Here is an 18,895-nt window from a genome sequence, read left to right as displayed (position 1 = left end):
AGTAGTCGCTGAATATAAAACTAGATAAGGAAAATACCCCGGATAGTACTTTTGCTCAATTTCTTATTATTTAGTCATCCGAGACAAACTGCCAGGGCATGCATTTGCTCATTAACTTTGCATACATACTCTGTGATATATATAGTTGTGCATTTACATACTGCTGCTGCCCAGTGCTGTTGTCTCTGATTGGCCAATATCACATCCAGCAGTAATTAACTTGTTTTCTATTTAATGGAACAAAATGAAACTTAGTGGAAAGGATGAAAACCTGATTGGCTTTTGAACAAATATAGTTTATTTTTCCTCTAATATGAACTGTCTGATTTTTGACGAAAATTTGTAATGTTGTGTATTCAAACAACAATCAACCACTGACTTCCATTTTCAAATCTAACAATGATCAATGATTTATTCTGATTTGTAGGAATTTTGAGATTGGTGTTTAAGTTTATTGAGACTTTAGGAACAATATTCCTTTGTTGGTGACTGACCAGTCTTTTTGGGGACTTGAGTATTGGTCCTGTAACAATAAAATGCAAAATACCAATCTGCATCCTTATTAGGCCAAATAAAAAATTGTGTGTTTCAGGTTTTATCTCCAAACAAATATGGTAGCCTAGGTATGTAGGGATTTTTTTATTCTATTATTTTACTTAGGTTATAAAGAAGGCACGTTCTGACTTTTAACGGTGCTTCTTTGTTAATTGCAATAAAAACTGTTGGGTAGGCATCAAAGGAAACCCGTATCACAACATTTTTTTATTTGGCCTTGTGAAAAGGAACTGAATATGATAATGCTTTTTAAATGTGATGTATGTTTGCAAAGACAAGATGAACGATACTTGAATTCTAGCTCTCTTGCTATAAATTCTGGCACATAAAAATACACTGCTTGCTTTTACAGGTTGACACCCTGACTTGGAAAGTTGAAGAAGTTTTTAATTGCAAGGCTTGTTTAAGGAAACTGTACAAGGTAAAACTGATTTCAAATTATAATTTTTACATCAAGGTCATGACAGTTAAACTAGACTTGTCAACAGTATTAATTTCAGCTATGGTAGAGTTTGCAACCAGGTTAATCCAGCCAAGCTAATCATGTCTATAGTTTTTAGCTCAATTAGTCCCTTGAGGTGTTAGGGTCAAATGGGTAAATATAGGAAATTATAGGGAATGACATGATTTTGTCCAAATTTGGCCTGAAGCATCCTCTGGTGAAGGGGACTTGATTTTGTATAAAAGTTAAGTCTGACTGCCTGGTGGTCGATCCCATTAAAACACAGGCTTATCTGATGATTGAAAATGCATGTCATTACTGGCTACTCATATTGAGTGTTTCTGTTTTCACGACTTCTCAAATTCAGTTCCAAACTCATAAACAAGGACTTTTTATTGAAAAAGGGAAACTTGAGATATATTTGAGCAGACGTTTTAAATTTCCTAAAAATTGGATGTGCCACAACAGCAGTCACCGCCTGTTCAACACCTGCCACCGCCTGTTCAACACCTGCCACTGCCTGTTCCAACACCTGTCACCGCCTGTTCAACAGCAGTATGCATCACCTGTTCAACACCTGATACCACAGTTAACGAGTCCCCCTAGAACTCTTTCCCCTGGTGCAGATGATAATGGTAAATTAAACACACTTTTAAGGTCACCTGAGATGAAGTCTCTGGTTACCTATTGCGATTGCCTTTTGTCCGGCAGCATCTGTCGTACCTCCTTAAACAATTAACATTTTCAATTTCGTCTCCGAAACCACTGAACCACTTTAGTTTATATAGGAAAATGACATTTTTGAGCATAATAGTTCATTTGATTCAAACTTGGTTAGTGTCCTTAACATGGTTGGCATTTAAAGTTATGCTTATTTACATTTGCACTACATATACAATGTAGTTTGAGTTGTCTTACTTTGTTAATGAGATGATTTCTATCACATAATTGTTACAAGAACAACAGTATATATAGAACTCAGGTGACCGGTAACGCCCCTTGGGCCTCTTGTTGGTCTTTAATTTTTATTTGATATGATGCCAAATTAAATAGTGTTTATTGAAATTTTCTTGTGTTGAAATTATGAGAATTTTGTAAATGTTTTACATTTACATTAAAATGTGCACATGCATATGTATTGTATAAATGTTGGTTTCTTTTAGTAATATCTTTTTCTTCTACAGAGATGACTTTCATTGGCGAAAGCCGTTACGGTATCCGGGTAACCAAGGAAAATTTAATTCGTTGCGAGAAAAGTACAAAAAACCCTGAAAAACTCGCATTAAATTTAATCGAGTTTTTGATCACACCTGAGGAGTACGGGAAGATCAGTGTATGGAAACAAACAGCACGATAAGGAGCCTATGGAGGAAAATAAAAGGCGGGCATTGAGATGTATGTAATTTCTGAAATATTGGTCTTTATTAACGTCGTTTAAGGATTTCCTGCATGCTATATGATATACTATTTGAAAACTGCTTTAATGCTCAACAGAAAAGACAGATATGCCAATTTTTACAAAAATAAAAGGCGGTTTGATTGCTTTTTCTGTCTGAATAAATTAGACACGTGTATACTTTAAAATAGCAAGAACTTGTCTATCTCATCATATTTCATGATTTATTCTCAGCAAGGTAAATACAATCACATTGTGCAGTTGAAATTCTTTTGATCTAATTTATATAAATGTCTTTCTTTTTTCATCGCACATCTTCACCAGTTATCCTCATTGTGACAAGAACTTGACATGGGAAAAAACTGTAAAGTGTGTCAACGATAAGATGAGAAAGTTATTAAAAAAATAGTGATACCTCTGAAAGTTGCCGGACAGGCAGCAGAATTAAGCGTGCATCTTGGATACAGGATAGCAAGAATTCCAAGATTATTTTTTTTACGGCTAATATAGTTGTTGTGTCTTGAATTCTCATCAATAACGGTTTATCAGTTGGTGTGTCTTAATTAAATTCTGAATTTGATTTAGAGTTATGAAATGCTACATTTATTGGTCCTTCAATATTTTTTTTCATTTTCCTGCAAATTAGTTTCAGATTGTACTGCATTCTCAGGCTGTAATTGGAGTTCTGACTTCCATGCTGATCTGTTGATGATTTTGTGTTTACCTTCTCAAAAGCACATATCATTCGTTAACCGAGTTTTGTTGAACTTCAAAAGGTACACTGAGGCAGCACGGAATTCCAGTGGCATTTTATCTTATTCTACTGGATTTCCAGTGGCATTCCTCTGGAATTTGGTTGAAATTTACCAATGGATTTCCATTGGAATACCACTGGAATTCCATCTCATTTTCCACTGGCATTTGTGAAGTTTCCAGTGGATTTCCATTGGAATTCCACTGGATTTGGTTTACATTTTCAACTGGCATTTGGTTGAAATTTACCACTGGAATACCACTGGAATATCACTGGTATACCAGTGCACTATTTCATTCAAAAGACCCTGTTAATTTTTTTTAAACATTTTACCCCTGTGATTGAAAGTTGAACAAAGTCATTATGTTGAACAAATTTCATAGCCTTTCATCTCAGGATGCAACTTGCAAAGTATCAACATCCTAGGACCCATGGTTATTCAGAAGAGGTCGTTTAAAGATTTTAAACAAATTTGACCCCTGTGACCTTGAATATAAGTCAAAGTCATTCACTTTAACAAACATAGTAGTCCTTGATCCAAGCATGCTACTGACTAAATATCAACATCCTGAGCCTTTTGGTTATTCAGAACAAGTTGTTTAAATATTTTGAACATATTTGCTCCTTGTGACCTTGAATATGATTCAAGGTCATACATTTAAACAAACTTGGTAGCCCTTGATCCTAGTATGCTACTGACTAAATATCATCACCCTGGGCATTTTGGTTATTCAGAAGAAGTTGTTTAATGTTTTTAACATATTTGACCCCTGTGACCTTGAATATGGGTGAAGGTCATGCATTTGAACAAACTTTGTAGCCCTTCATCTCAGTATGCTACTGGCCAAATATCATAACCCTGTGCATTTTGGTTATTCAGAAGAAGTTGTTTAATGTTTTTCACATATTTGACCCTTGTGACCTTGAATATAAGTGAAGGTCATTCATTTGAACAAACTTTGTAGCCCTTCATCCCAGTTTGCTTCTGACCAAATATCGACACCCTAGGCCTTTCGGTTATTAAGAAGAAGTCGTTTAAAATAAAATATTGACACCGGACGACGGACGCCGCACCACGGCATAAGCTCACTTGGCACTTTGTGCCAGGTGAGCTAAAAATAATGTATCTTGTCTTCATTTAAATAACCACATTGAACCAAGTTGAATTATCTCTTAGATGATCATTATAAAGATCTGCATTTAACTATAATATTTCTTATTTGACACAGTATTATGTATTATGTATTTTCTGTTACCTCCATATTTAACACACGTGACTTCAGCTGTAATAAAAGGTTTTGGAGTTGATTTCAGTTTATTTTTAGCTGGTTTAGGGATACAAAATTTAAAAATTATTATTCAATTGATAAGTAATATCAGGGAAATAACTTCAGAGATAAAGGCTTATTCTAGCCCTTGGTTCATTAATTAGCCTCTGTTGTAATCCATTTCATCATCTTCATCATCTCCATCAATCCCTGAATCCGATGTTGATATAGATCGGACACATGTGGTGTCCTCTTTACCAGAAGGGAAATTCTCTCCATCAAACAGAACCTGCACACTAACGTTTTGGAATTGACAGCAGCTCTTTTGACATTACAATGTTTCTGTGCAACAAAGTCTGACATTCATGTTCAATTGTTTATGGACAATGCAGTCGCGGTGGCTAATCTGGCCAATATGGGGGGCAAGACAGATCAACCAAATGGCCTGGAATGAACATTTGGTTTTGGTGTATTAAAAGGAATATTTAGCAGGGTTAGGGTTTGGTTTGGCTTTATTTTGTTAAGCGTCCTATTAACAGCTACGCTCATTTAAGGACGTGCCTCCCATTTGTGTAGTGTATGCGTGCGTGTGTGCTGGAGACAGGGTATATTAGTGTGCTTGCCTCCTTGTGATAGCACTTGAAAGCTGGCATCAGATCCGCACTATCTCACTGAAACACCATGCCGAAGGCACCTAGCACAGCATTTCGCCTGGTCACATTTTACTGTAAACGGGTGAACCAGTTGTTGCCATTCCACTTAATGCTCAACGTTAAGCAGGGATTAACTACCATTTTTAAGAACTTTGGTATGTCCCGGCCTGGGGACAGAACCCATTGCCTTCATCACATGGGCGAACGCTCAACATTCAAGCCAAAAGTGAGGTGAAATAATGCAATGGGCGCAGCAGATTTTTATTTAGTCGCTTTTGTGTCCCCAAATAGAAGACACCAAAGCAAATCCCTAATTCTGCAGGGGGTTCGGATATTAGTCGCCTCCTACGATACATGCAGTGAGTAACAGCACGTGTATTATTTTCCCGATTCCCCACCTGCAGTGGTGCCTTAGTGACTAAATTTGTAAAAGAGGTGTTTACTAGGAGACTAGCTTTCCCAAGATACAAAGAAACTTTGGATGTATGCAATAGTGTTAGAATATTTAGCTTCGTTGGGCTCTATTAGTGCATTATCAGTTTCTATCACGGAAACTCTCCGTGCTTTTGGCTTTAGTAAAAGGACAACGTGGAGAGACTTAACATCTTATAAGTTTAGATGATTTAAAAATTAGTGTTAATTGTGTTACTATCATCTTTAGTAAGTTACTTGAAACATCGAAACCTCATCAGCAACCTCAAGCGAGCCAAGGGTGTTCAATACGATACTCTCCTTTTCACCCTGCCGCATTTATTATTCAGCAATATTGTAATAATCATGCATACAAAGAATCAAGTTCCTGCTAAGCACCATCTAGTGCAAAATTGCAATTGTGCCCCTTCCTATTACCTAACTACTGATCAATCAAATAGCTCGTACTATTGAACACCAAAACAGAAAAATGGCCGCGCCCATAGATCAACGTGCTATATGCGATACATTCTGTATGCGATAAATTCAGAATAAAGTAACTTCGAGATACACAGATACGGTCAATAACAATGGAAAAGACGTTTTTGTTGGGACAAGAACAGGGAGCGGTAAATATCTAGCTTATGACAGCTATTCAGTGATAAATGAAGGGGAAATCGTGCTAGTGGCTGCACCACTCGTCAATATCATGAACGAACAATGTCGCCGTCTCTGTGAATTAGGATTCAAGGTCACGTATATCGGAAAGGACGGCAGCGACACTGAGGGTATTTTAGTCGGATGTTTCGATTTTGTATTTAGTAGAAGACACAAAATGGCGAGCTATGCTCACATCTGACCCTGTCAGAGCAAACTTCGGGCCAGGTGAGCTAAAAAGAGATAACGAATAGATGATAAGGAATATGTGATATTATATAACGTCAAAAAGGGTAAGGTGCGTTAAAAGACATCAGAGTCTATAGAATAGACCGGTGTCTTTCAAATAGTTAAATAATGTCTTCGAGTCCACGGAACTTTTGAGTTTCCATATCTGTGACTCGAAAGTAGTTCCCGCCAATGTGTTTAAAATCGGAACATTCTATTAAAAAAATGTTACACTGTAAATGGAGTGTCACACGCGTGGCATGAAGGTGGATCTTCTCATTTTAGAAGGTACGAATGAGTAGGATATGTGTGCCCAGTACGGAGCCGAACCGAGCGAGGACAACTTCCTCTCTACGATCTTTCCGACTTGGAATAGATGTTTTAAGTTTCGGTTGTACTTTAAAAAGTTTGTTGCTGGTCTCGAGCGTTGCTGCCATTCATTTTGAATGGCTGTGCGAATAATTGGTTTAAAATCTGTATATGGTCGTTTGATATTTGTTTGTTCGAGATTTAATGCATTCTGTGCTTTCTTGTCGACAAATTCGTTGCCTTTAATTCCGACATGGCTCGGAATCCATAGTAAAGTTATTTCAAACTTTTTTAAGATACGAGATATTCGAAGAGCAAGGTTTTGTACGAGTGTGTTTTTAGGATCTCGTAACTGTAAACTCTGTAGGACAGATAGAGAGTCTGAACACATAATTGCCTTTTTAATGCGGTGTTCATCGATATGGTCGAGGGCCAAACCAATGGCGCATGCTTCAGCAGAAAAGATGGAGGCGCCGTCTCGTAGTCGGATTGAAGTTCAAGTATTAGCAGTACAGCAGGCTGCTGCCACTTTCTCACCTGCTTTGGAACCATCGGTGTAAAGTTGTGTATGAGACGGGTAATTCGAAATGCATTCCCGAAAGGAGGATTTGTGTTCTTCGGGCATAACACTTGATTTCCCTCGCTCATGTAATGTAAAGTTAAAATCAGGGGTGTAATGGTCCACGGAGGAATATCAGATATGTTAAATTCAGCTGTGTCCGTCAACTTTATGTTGAGTTCTTGCAGGAAATTTGAAATTCGGATACCAAATGTTGGCAGAAGTTTTTGGTTTTGCGTAAATATGTTTTGGTATTTTGGGTTGAATACTTGTTCGAAAGCAGGATTTTTAGGGTTTGATTTTAATTGAGCTGCAAATTGTAATGAAAGTTTTTTTCTTGTCATAAAGGGATGGTTCATTTGCTTCCAGGTACAGGTGCTGTCCGAAAAGCTCCAAAGCTAGGCGTGCTCCGATTGATAGCCAACTGGAGTCTGGAGAGGAACACGGCGAACCATATGCTCCGCTATCTTCCTTTAGCAGGACGTCTAATAATACTTCTGTCCTAGTACATGTGGAAGAGGGGGTTGTAGGTAATGTATCAATTGATAATAATAGCTTTACTATTACACTGCTAGAGGTTTTTCCACCCATTTTAGTGGCCGTGGTTATTTGGGGGGATATATTTAAGCAATAAACTGCATAGATGTGGCAGACCATCTGGTATAACTGCCACATGTGTCACAGACAAACTGAATGGTGCGCGCTAGCTCACCATTACAAGTTTATTGCTTATATTTATATTTCCGTAATGAGAATTCGCAAAAAATAATTTGTCTTTTCCAAATTTCAGGCTTATTACCGTCAGGTCAGGTCAATATCTAGAACGGCACACAGATAACAGCTGACGTCACGCGCTATTTCCCATACACAATTGAAAAGGCTCCGCAACTTTCGTTAATAATTTATTTGTTTTTGATTTATATTTATATCATATTCTCAATTCATAAAATAGTAACAAATACAATTTTGTAAGTAACTAATCAAGTGTCGTAAAACTTTTTCCGATTTTATTGCGACCTATATCCGGCGCACGCACTCAACGGAAGCCCGCAGTAATCAGGTCAGCGTTATATTTGCAGTCCGGCATGTTCTTATGTTGATTGTCCAACCGGCGAAAGTTGAATTGGTGAAACATTCAGGCGTAACATTGTTTGTTGATCACACCGACACTTGAGACAGGCAACTGGTGTTCAAGATCAAAGCAGAAGATACCGATAAGTTCGGTAGTGACACTGTTAAGTCGCTCGGAGGTGCAAAGACCAACCAGTTATAGTTTGTTTGTTTGTTTGATTTTGTTTAACGTCCTATTACCAGTTATAGTCTCATAAGATGAAGCTGCTATTGGCAGTACTTTAGTAATAATATAGAAGGGCTTTGCCACACCAAATGTAAATATTGGCAAATAAAAATATATTGTTCAGATCAGACAATAGCGGAGTTGTTAGCATTATTAACTCCCTCACATCCACGTCAGATTTGGATATGAAACTTGTCGCGAGTATTTGTGATCAAAAATGAAGTTTAATATCATGTGCATATGTTTACATATTTCTGGTGTAGATAACACTATTGCCGATCCAATTTCCCGTTTGCAGTGGAACAGACTTAACCAGTTAGATACGGGTGCAGAACGAGAACCATACTCGGTGAAGTCCATCTATTTGAAATCTTCAATTAGAGATTGAGTCTTTGTAACAAAGTAGTTTGGCTAATAATACCAGGCAGTCATACATAAATGGCTTGTTATCTGTCAGTACATTTAGACAGTTATACAGGTTGTCTGAATTGTGGCCAGTGCCTGTTAATCACCTGCTACAATATATGGCCTATTTGTCCATTAGTGGGGCATCCTCAAGAACAACTCAAACTTACAAGTTACCACCACAAAGTTGGGGGACCCTACAAAAGCATTTTTGGTACAAAAAGTTATGGAGGGATATAGGCGTAAAAAGGATCCTCGGGATGTGCGGGCGCCATTTACCATGAACAGTTGATACGGTTTGTGTGCTCATCAGTATGCGAAACTTGTTTATTTCGTGTGGCTTACCTTTTGGCCTTTTAGTTTTTTTGAGGGTTGGTTAAGTAACTAGAACTGCCAAATTCGATCATGCTGTGGGAATATCTGATGTGTCTATCAACAATAAGGAGGAAATATTGAAATTAAATCACTCAAAAACTGACCAATCGGGTAAGGTCCACGTTCTGGTCATCGGTGCATGATCAGGGGTATCTTTGTGCCCAGTTCATGCGATTACAGCATTTCTCAAGATCCGTCCAAAATCCCCAATCCGTGAACAACTATGTCATGCTAGTGGGGTTTCATTGTCCAGATACCAGTTGTCAGCAGTCATGGTTAAGGCCCTGCGTTCGACAAATATACATACCAGCAGCTAATTTTAAGAATAACAGTTTCCGAACAGGTGCTGCCTCAGAGGCTGCATTAAATGGATTTCCAGATGAGCAGATCAAGCTTATTTGTCGTTGGATGTCGGTTTATATATATTCGTATTAATACATTTACAGTGTTAGGCCATTGCCTTGTTACCACTTCATATATACTTCTGACTCCTGTTGTCATGATGGGAACATTTATGTGTATAGATTTTGTATGACCAGACAGTTATACATTTTTTAATTTAGAGATGTTTGACTAATTAATTGGGGCATCTCTCATGTATTGGGCATAAGAGACTCGCCTCAAACCTTCGTCTTGATCATATTAAAGTAAGCATTACATGGAACGGAACCCGCGGGATGCACTGGGCAGATCTGCTTCCAAAGGTTCGTCAGATGCTGTCAAACAGCCAGGGTGCCCACCATCCATTATAGTTTTGCATCTGGGTTCAAATGATTTGGTTGACAGGCGTATGCTGACTTGCAAGCTACTGTGGAGGCAGATATTACACAGCTACACCAGCTCCTCCCCGAGACAGTGCTAATTTGATCAGATATGTGCAGATTATTTTGGTACAAAGCAGGTAATTAAGAGCCATTGAGAGAAAGCGAGCTACAATTAACCGGAAGGGTAGGGCAGCTTTTCGTGCTTTTAGGGGTAAAATTATTCACCATACAGATATCTCCTATAATTGTCCTGGTTTATTTCGCCGAGATGGTACTCATCTGTCAGACATTGGTTGTGATATATACAAGTATGTTTCTCAAAATGTGAATTGTGTGCTGAACCATTCAAAATAATTTGGGGTTGGGTAGGAGCTCGTTTTGCTTGCCAGATTGGGACAGTAAGCTTAGCTTGCTGTGTGGCGGAGTTGGGAAAAACAACAAGTTATGTCTTGCCTTTTAACTGAAATATTACCAAAACAAATAATTATAAGTTTATTTTTCAAATAACCATAATAAGGGGGCGTTGCTTAGTCTGTATATTTGTTAAAACTCTACCCCTGGTTCGACCACTTGATTTTTCGATGTTGACCTTTATCGGTGTCTACTAATTAATGTATGTTTTTTACAGTTAAGATGGCCAATGCTCTCACATTGTTACCCTACTTAAGTCGCTGCAAGGATTAAACTTACACAATTTTACTCATGTCCCTGACACAAGCATACCACAGCAATGGAATATTCCGAGAGGAGCCAACAAAATACCTGTCCCCATCAACCATGTGATTGTGTCAAAGCCAGCAGAAAGTCGGAAAAAAAAGCCGATCCTTTTCCAGCTAGACCAAAACTATTGGTTATTTATCAAACGTGTCTCAGGGTCTCTTTTTTCAAAATAATTGTTTGATACGTCTCTTTCAATGTATTGTCAAATCACTTTATAACGCTAATAAATGTGGCTGATAACTCCACTTCGGCAGTATAACAAGAGTTTGCGATATGCACACAAGAGGTTGTGCATGACATATTAAAAGGTTGATCAGGACATTCTCATTTTACATGAATGTGCACAACTAGCCTTGCATCTATTGTATTGACAAAAGAAAACGTCACCTAGCAAAATGGCAAACTTGATTTGACATGCCGGGTTTGTGCTTGCCGCCGGCACACTACATTCAAGTATACGCGCAATTTGGCGGACACAAGTAACATTTTGTATCGCTTTGCATTTCTCTGCAGTCCGGCGAAACTTCTAATCGAACGGCAGGTGCCGAACATGCGGGACTTAAGGGACATACGTAATCAGTAGGGTAGGTGCCGCCTTCCCGGCGGTAACCAGCACGCCTGAATCAAGTTCGTCCAAAGTAAAAAGTTTACGACATTTATGGAAATTGCTTTATTTTCTTAATTTACATACCATTTTCAGCCGTCACATTATAATTTCATAGGGTGATATGTTATAAATAAATGTGCCATCATTCAAACAAATATTTTATCAACATTCATGTCCCGCATGACAACGTTTACAACTCTGGAACACTTTACGACATAACACTTTACGGCAGAACTTGAAATGTAAAACCGGAAGATTGCAGGGTCATGTAAGGTAAGTAGTTCATTGCCATATTCAGAATTTATAATAAAAGCGCTTGACACCGTTTAATGAAAGTTATTGTTTCTGTGGTGTGGTGGCAGTGGTGATCACGAGGTACCGACAAAACAATACCATGTTTTCCCGGTACAGTTCCACGTGGTCACCACGTGGCGATACTGTACCGGCAAAACACGGCATTGTCATATTTATGTATATCGCTATTGCCAAAATATTCCTGTCAGTGTCCTGTCAAAACGTAAAGACAAATGTGTTTAACAGCACTGTTGTGCATGTATATATTTCTTTTCTATGAAATCCACCAACAAAGATCAGTATTGAATTGAAACCTCAAATAGTATACACATTTCAAATCATCATTCATATATAGTTTCATATAATACATTAACATGAAAGTAGACTACTTTTTTTGTTTTAATATTTCAGTGTTGTAGTCAACTCAAAGACCTCCTTGTAGACAACCATACCAGCTACACCCACAACAACAGTATTCAGGACCTCCAGCAGTCCCTTTTTCAGGTACTAGGGGATAGTTTGTTAGTCAGGTTAGCAATACCTGTCATCACACTCTGATAGTGTATATTAGGGTTTTGGAGTCAGTCTGTGGTAGGTTAGAGCCAGTGGTAGGTTAGAGCCAGCGGTAGGTTAGAGTCAGCAACTAGGTTTCTTGGTATACGTCAGTTGTAGATGCAGGATCTACTACCAGTCAGTTGTTAGATTTGTAAGAGTCTAAAGGTATCGACGTTGAAGGGCTGCTAGCTGGTGTTGCAACTGATGGGGCTTCAGTCATGAAAGGGTGTAGGCCAGGTGTAGTTACTAGACTTCGGGAGGTTAGGTTGCTACATATTGTATCGCACATAGGTTAGCACTAGGCTGTGGTGGAGCAGCATATAAGGTAAGGTACTTAATGAAGTTCCAGGACTTGCTCAACTCTATGTACAAGTTTTTTGAGAATTCTCCAAAGAACATGGCTAGACTAGAGAAGATTCAAACAGTGTTAGAAAGTAGCAAGGGTAGTAGGTTGAAACAAGTGTTCCATACTAGGTGGCTTAGTTTTGATGGCAGTGTTCAGGCAGTTGATGAGAACTATCATAGCATAATTAGTGTTTCTGGAGGACTAAAGTGCTAAAGCTCTGGCTTTGTACAAGCACATCACCTGCTTCAAGTTTAGTATGTTGTGCATTTCCTGTCTGATGTTCTTCCACAGTTGGCTAGGTTTTGCAAGATATTTCAAAGCACATGGATAAAATTTTACAGAGGTGAACCCCATTCTTGACTCAACAGTTCAGGTCATAGAGAAGTTGTCAGACAATAGATCAGGTGATAACTTAGGCAAGTTCCTTAGTCAGGTTCCGGGGTCACCTCAGGTAGACAGTTCACTTTTGAGTTTGAAGGTCATACCTTTAGAGATGGTGTTAATCAGAGGTCAGAGGCAGAGTGTAGACAGTGTGTAGGCTTCTTAGTTGAGGAACTTAGGAATAGATTCACAGACAAGGGGAATGCTATTTGTCAGCCTGACCATGCTATTTGTCAGCCTGACCATGCTATTTGATCCCTCTCTAGTTGATCGTCACAGTGAGGTGCTACGGGACTCCGTAGAAATAGTAGCCAAGCACTTAGGCACAGTTGTAGGGTCTGGATCAGTTTCATGTGTTAGGCAGGAGTTCCACAGTTTTCTAGGGTTGGCCAAGGTTCATGTGTTAGAAAATAGGAAGGTATTTTGTAATATCCAGGATGTAGTCCAGTTGGCATTTAGAAATAGGGATAGTTTTCCAGTTGCAACAGTTGTTCGTAGTCCACTGTTGATACTGGAACGAGGCTTAGGAAAAAAGAGAAAAGATAAAATATCAAAAATAGTCGCCTCTTACGATCATGCAATGGGGGCAGGAGGTACAATTCTTCCGCCCTACCTGCAAGGATTTACATACCTTTAAACAAACCACTTTGTGTTTGTTTATTCGTTCAATGTACAACTGCTCGTGTGGTCTGCCGCAATCCATCTCAGCATTTAACTATCGAAAAAGTCATCGTCCTGCACCTTTCAGTTTTTCAGAAGAAGTTGTTTCAGGATTTTAAATGTTATTGACTCCTGTGACCTTGAATATGAGTGAAGGTCAATCATTTTAACCAACTTGATAGCCCTTCATCCCAGTTTGCTTCTGGCCAAATATAACTCGAGCATTTTGGTTTTTCAGAAGTTATTTTTAGTTTTTAACATATTTGACCCCTGTGACCCTGAACTTGAAAATGGGTAAAGGTCATTTATTTGAACAGAATTGGTAGCCGTCCATCCCAGTTTGCTTCTTGTCATGTATCATCACACTAGGCCTTTTGAAATTAAGAAGCTGTTAAAAGTAAAACATTGACGCCGGACGCCGCGTTCACTAGCGCAAGGTGAGCTAGAAATCATTGGAGGAAAGCTCAGGTGAACTTATGGTAACGTTAATAACAAGAGGCCCAATGGGCCATAATCGCTCACCTGGTATTAATCTCACACTTGTAATCTTTAAAGTGGACGTAAATACAGCTACAGGCAGAATATTGGTGTTTGATGCATAAGAACCTATCAAAAGGGAACACTAATGTCAGATTTTTCGTCAGACTTAAATTTTTCCGGAATGTGTCCGATTTGTTATTAGTATTGACTTGGTACGCCGTCAAAAAAGCGCTTGACACACATGTATTGTGCGTGTCAAACGTCTTCGTGATTCGACCTTGACGGCAACATGGCGGCCATCGGAACAGAAAGTTCCATTTTGGCCATCAAATTAGCGAAATGCGATCACATTGCGGAAACGAAGCACCTTGCGTCGTTTTCAAACAAGACCCCGCTTTTGGATGTTTATGGGATATACCACCCAACAGACCTAAAAGGTTATACAACTGCCATAAAGTGTTCCGCTAACACTGAATTGTTTGATGTTGATGGAAATTTAAACGTCGGCGTTTGAAGTCATATATCAGTGCAAATACCCACTGTTCTTGAACTCAAAAACTGTCCGACATCGCACATCAGCAACACAGTTTTATAAGTAGATCAGACAGTTGAAATGCGCATACTGGTAGGTGTGGTGTTAATAGTTTAAAGTTATATTATTGCGTGCACATACTCTGGCATTTTTCTGGACTGATCACTTCATACACACACTTTAAGGATGATATACAAAATGTATGCATGTTGAAAACAAAGAGTTCATATCAACAATTTTTGAAATGTGACAATCTCAGTGGTGGAGGATTATTCTCAGATACAGATACAGAAATATTGAAGAACGACAAACAACAAGTTTATATTTTAATACATTTTTAATAATAAATTATAAGGACAGTTCGAAGACAGGCTAAGTCTTGATTAACATATACTATTAAAGTTGACAATGTGATAGGTTTACGTGGGCCTTTCTAATTATATAAAGCACCATGTGAAATAATATATATATATGTGTTTGGCAATGGTATAATTATCATGTTTTTGATTTTGAATTTGGAAACATTCTTTAAAATGCTGCAAATAAATGCTAATATTAGAAGCAATGGTGCTTTATATACTTATGCATGTTTGTACTTTCGAATAAGAGTACATCCTCTGAAATGCTGAAAATAAACACACTTGGTACATGATCAATTGACATTGAATCGGTTGTATAACATTTGAAAAAGAAATAAAATGTTTTGATAAAATAAAATGTTTTGCCTACCTACCTACCTGGATTCAAATTTCGAGGGAATAGGAAACACACATATTTTTTTATTTTTTTATTTTTTGGGCTTATAACGGAACAAGTCATTTAAAGATTTAAACATATATTGACCACTGTGACCTTAAATATCGGGGAAGGTCATTCATTTGGACAAACTTGCTAGTCCTTCATCCCAGTATGCAACAGGCCCAATATCAGTACCCTGGGCCTTTTGGTTACTGAGAAGAAGTAGGTAGTTTGAAGCATATCACGAAAACTCGCTCTTTCCAACTTATGTGATCTACGGAGTTCTCTCCCCTCTCAAACAGCATGGGAAACAAAATAATGGCATCCCGCAGCCGTCGCATCACCAGACCAAACGGTGAAATCGTCGGATCATATGAGTAAGTACAGTGTAAGTATAGTGTCTTTGTGTTTAATAAACTATTACTGAGACACGAAGTATGTATAATGTATGCTACATCAGTTGAAAGCCCTATAAATTGCAATGGAAATGTTGAAAGTATGCTGCATCCGGTGTTGTGGGAAAAAACTACCTAAGAATGGCCCAACTTTGTGAACGATGTATCCTGTTATTGCGCCTCTGATTGATCTTTGAGTAACAATGAATCATCTTGGTTATTCAAAACTGACAGTTCATTCGTCGTCTTCAAATTGTCACTATACAGGGCTTTTTTTGAGGCCTTTTTGGGACCGATCATGGGCCCCATTCCCAATGGAAATTATTTAAAATTTTAGACAATTTCCCAAAATTTGTAGTTTACACCTGAAAATTTCTTTCCCAAAACATCTATTTTCTTCCCAAAATAGAGTGAAAAGGCCCCTTCCCAAATTGGTCAGAAAAAGCCCTGCTATAGGCTGGTATGCAGACTGATATGACCAGGATTATGATAATCCTAATGTGCGCTGGTCTGGCCGCCACTCAAAACTGAAATGACCCTTCCTATTTTAAATTTGAATTTCATATAGGCCCTAATTACCTATGTATTAACTTCTTATTGAGTAATTCTTTATTATTAATAAGCAAAATTCATGTAAGGAATTCCAATACAAACACTGTAATTTGTTGTTTTTTCCTCTAGCTGTAATATTTTAAGCCAACTACATGTAGACTACTGTTGCAAAATTTACAATTGAGCTGACAGCAGAGGATATTTTTCCTACAGTCAGAATAAAATCTCTGTATCTGAATAGTGTTGAACATATGATATTGCCGTCACTTGGGTTCAAACCCATGACCATTGGCTCTCCAGCCAGCCCACACCCCTTTTTTTCTAAATGTGTAAGGATGAACACAACAACCAAGGCTCTAACTTTGCTGTCATCACAGGGAGGGCCACAGACACTACTGATATTTGTACAAGAAAGAGAGAATTAGGTGTGCTCCCATTGGGGATTGAACCCTTGATCATCAAGTTCCTGGCCTGCCACTTTACTGCAGTGCTAAATGGAAATTCTCTTTACCTCAGTGGTAGTGAATCAGAATGGAGAGCCAATGGTCATGGGTTCAAACCCCAGCACTATCTTTATTCCTCTTCCTACTACATCACAAACACAGCTGTAACATTAACATGACCTTCAAAACAAAAGCTGATATTATTAAACTAGGTCTCATATGCTTTGTTCTTAATTTGTATATATATATATATGTCTTTTAGTATACAGATGTTTTCTAATTATATATTGTCTTAATTCCAGTGAGTTAAACAGCACACATTTGCCCCGATCAAGCCATGTCAGAAAAACAAAAGAAACCTGGAGTGCTGGTCTGTATCCAGTAGAGGTGATAGATGAGGGCGAAGAAGGATATGTGAAAGTCCATTACTTGGGTAGGTGTTCAGACTGTTCACCACTGTTCAGTTCATGCTAAAATTGTACTTGTACAGGCAGAATTACATTGAGATCAACAGTCAGTGTTTTGTCTGGGGCCATAACTTTAGCCCCATTTCATGTCTATGTGTTGAAATTGGCTTATTGCTTTACCTTGAAACCCCCAAAAAATACTAGCTGTGATGCAACTTTTATGAAAGGCAGTGTGCAGTGTACGAATCCAGGTCACTGTGTCATAAGTCAAGGTCATGTATGTCAAAGTATGTATTTCTTTATAAGTCCCTCACCAGGAAAAGGGGGACTAGTATAGTTTTACATTGTGTCCGGCTGCCCTACTGCTACATGTAACTTGTTCAGGCACTATCCCATACAATACAAGTCACTGGAACTTAATACTTAAGGTATATGTTCACCAAGGTGAGGCAGGTTGTCATGCTTCAAAAGTAGTTCACTCTGGCCTACATTTTGACCTATACAAAAGAAAAGGTTTGTCTATGTTCTATCTCATACACTAAAAGTCACACTGGAACTTCATACTTGTGGTTCAGCTTCATATTGGTGAGATGGCCACATTTGGTGGAAGACTGTAATTTGCTGCATTGTCTTGTTGATATATATTTTCTTATGGCTAAATTGGTCAGTATTGAGTAGGAATTAGTACAGCAAAATTGATGGTCACCAGTTATTAAAGGTCATTGAAGGCATAGTTTGTTGATCTTTACTTTTGATATATGGATTGGTATATAATGACCTTCATACAACCTCTTGTTGTTTATTTAATGTGATTTATTTACTGATATTCATATTTATTTCTGTGCTACCACCATAAACAGTGGAGATGGTACATCTTCATCTGATGGTATGAAGGAAAATGTCCATGTATCCTCTGGTCTGTACTATTTACCAGTAGAGAATATCAGTATTGTAATGTTTTTTTTTTTTCAGGATGGAACAGGAAGCATGATAAAAAGGTGCCAGCAGACCAAATTGTGAGGATTCCTCACCAGACTTCATCCTTTGCCCACCAGTTGGCAATAACTATCAAAGAAAATTTAACCCCTGGAAAGTGTGATAGCCTTGTAAAGGTAAAAGTCCCTGTTACAGAAGAAGAGTTTGGTCAAATCTCAAATAGTGGGACGCCCTACAAAATTACAAGAACAAAAACAGTGTTCAGAATCAGCAGCAGAAACCGCTTAAACATATTGCTTGGTGAAGGCTGGGATTATAGGATCCTGAATGAAGAGGGAGATAATTTTTATGTAAAGACAGCAACTGTAAAGTTCTATCTACATACCAGGAAACCACTGAATGATTTCCTTGTTTATCCTGACCACATTGAAAGGTATGCCCTGGATAGGGGCATGCAGCTGGTTTTTTCTTTTGTGAAAATGGCATCCAACAACAACAATCATCAAAAACTCTTGAATGCAAATGAACTTTAGTCATACAAAATGTATCCATATTTGATAATTAATAGATTTCAATGAGCTACAAAAACTTTTCAAAATCTTTGCACTAAACTTAACATATTTGCTGTAAGATTGTTAACTGTTTAGAAAGTAGATATGGTTGTTTTATCTAAATCAACTCTTTTTTCCTTATTAGAGGATCACTGGAAAGAACCCCTGACATTAGAAGTTGTACAAAAAATCAAAACTGAATTAGAAAATCAGCTAACACTTTCT

General features: G+C 38.1%; 1 protein-coding gene across 1 annotated transcript; it reads left to right on the top strand.

The window, feature by feature from the left end:
* Positions 1 to 15,704: 15,704 nt before the first annotated feature.
* Positions 15,705 to 18,652, top strand: LOC110446631. The gene is made up of 3 exons (XM_021491885.1): positions 15,705 to 15,763; positions 17,079 to 17,209; positions 18,156 to 18,652. The coding sequence occupies exons 1-3, from the start codon at positions 15,705 to 15,707 to the stop codon at positions 18,650 to 18,652; spliced, it is 687 nt and encodes a 228-aa protein (XP_021347560.1).
* Positions 18,653 to 18,895: the final 243 nt, after the last annotated feature.

Source organism: Mizuhopecten yessoensis, unplaced genomic scaffold (genome assembly GCF_002113885.1).
Source record: "Mizuhopecten yessoensis strain PY_sf001 unplaced genomic scaffold, ASM211388v2 scaffold2891, whole genome shotgun sequence".
Classification (NCBI taxonomy): Eukaryota; Metazoa; Mollusca; class Bivalvia; order Pectinida; family Pectinidae; genus Mizuhopecten; species Mizuhopecten yessoensis.
The sequence above is the reverse complement of the archived record's forward strand: the minus strand, read 5'-3'. Positions and strand labels throughout refer to the sequence as shown.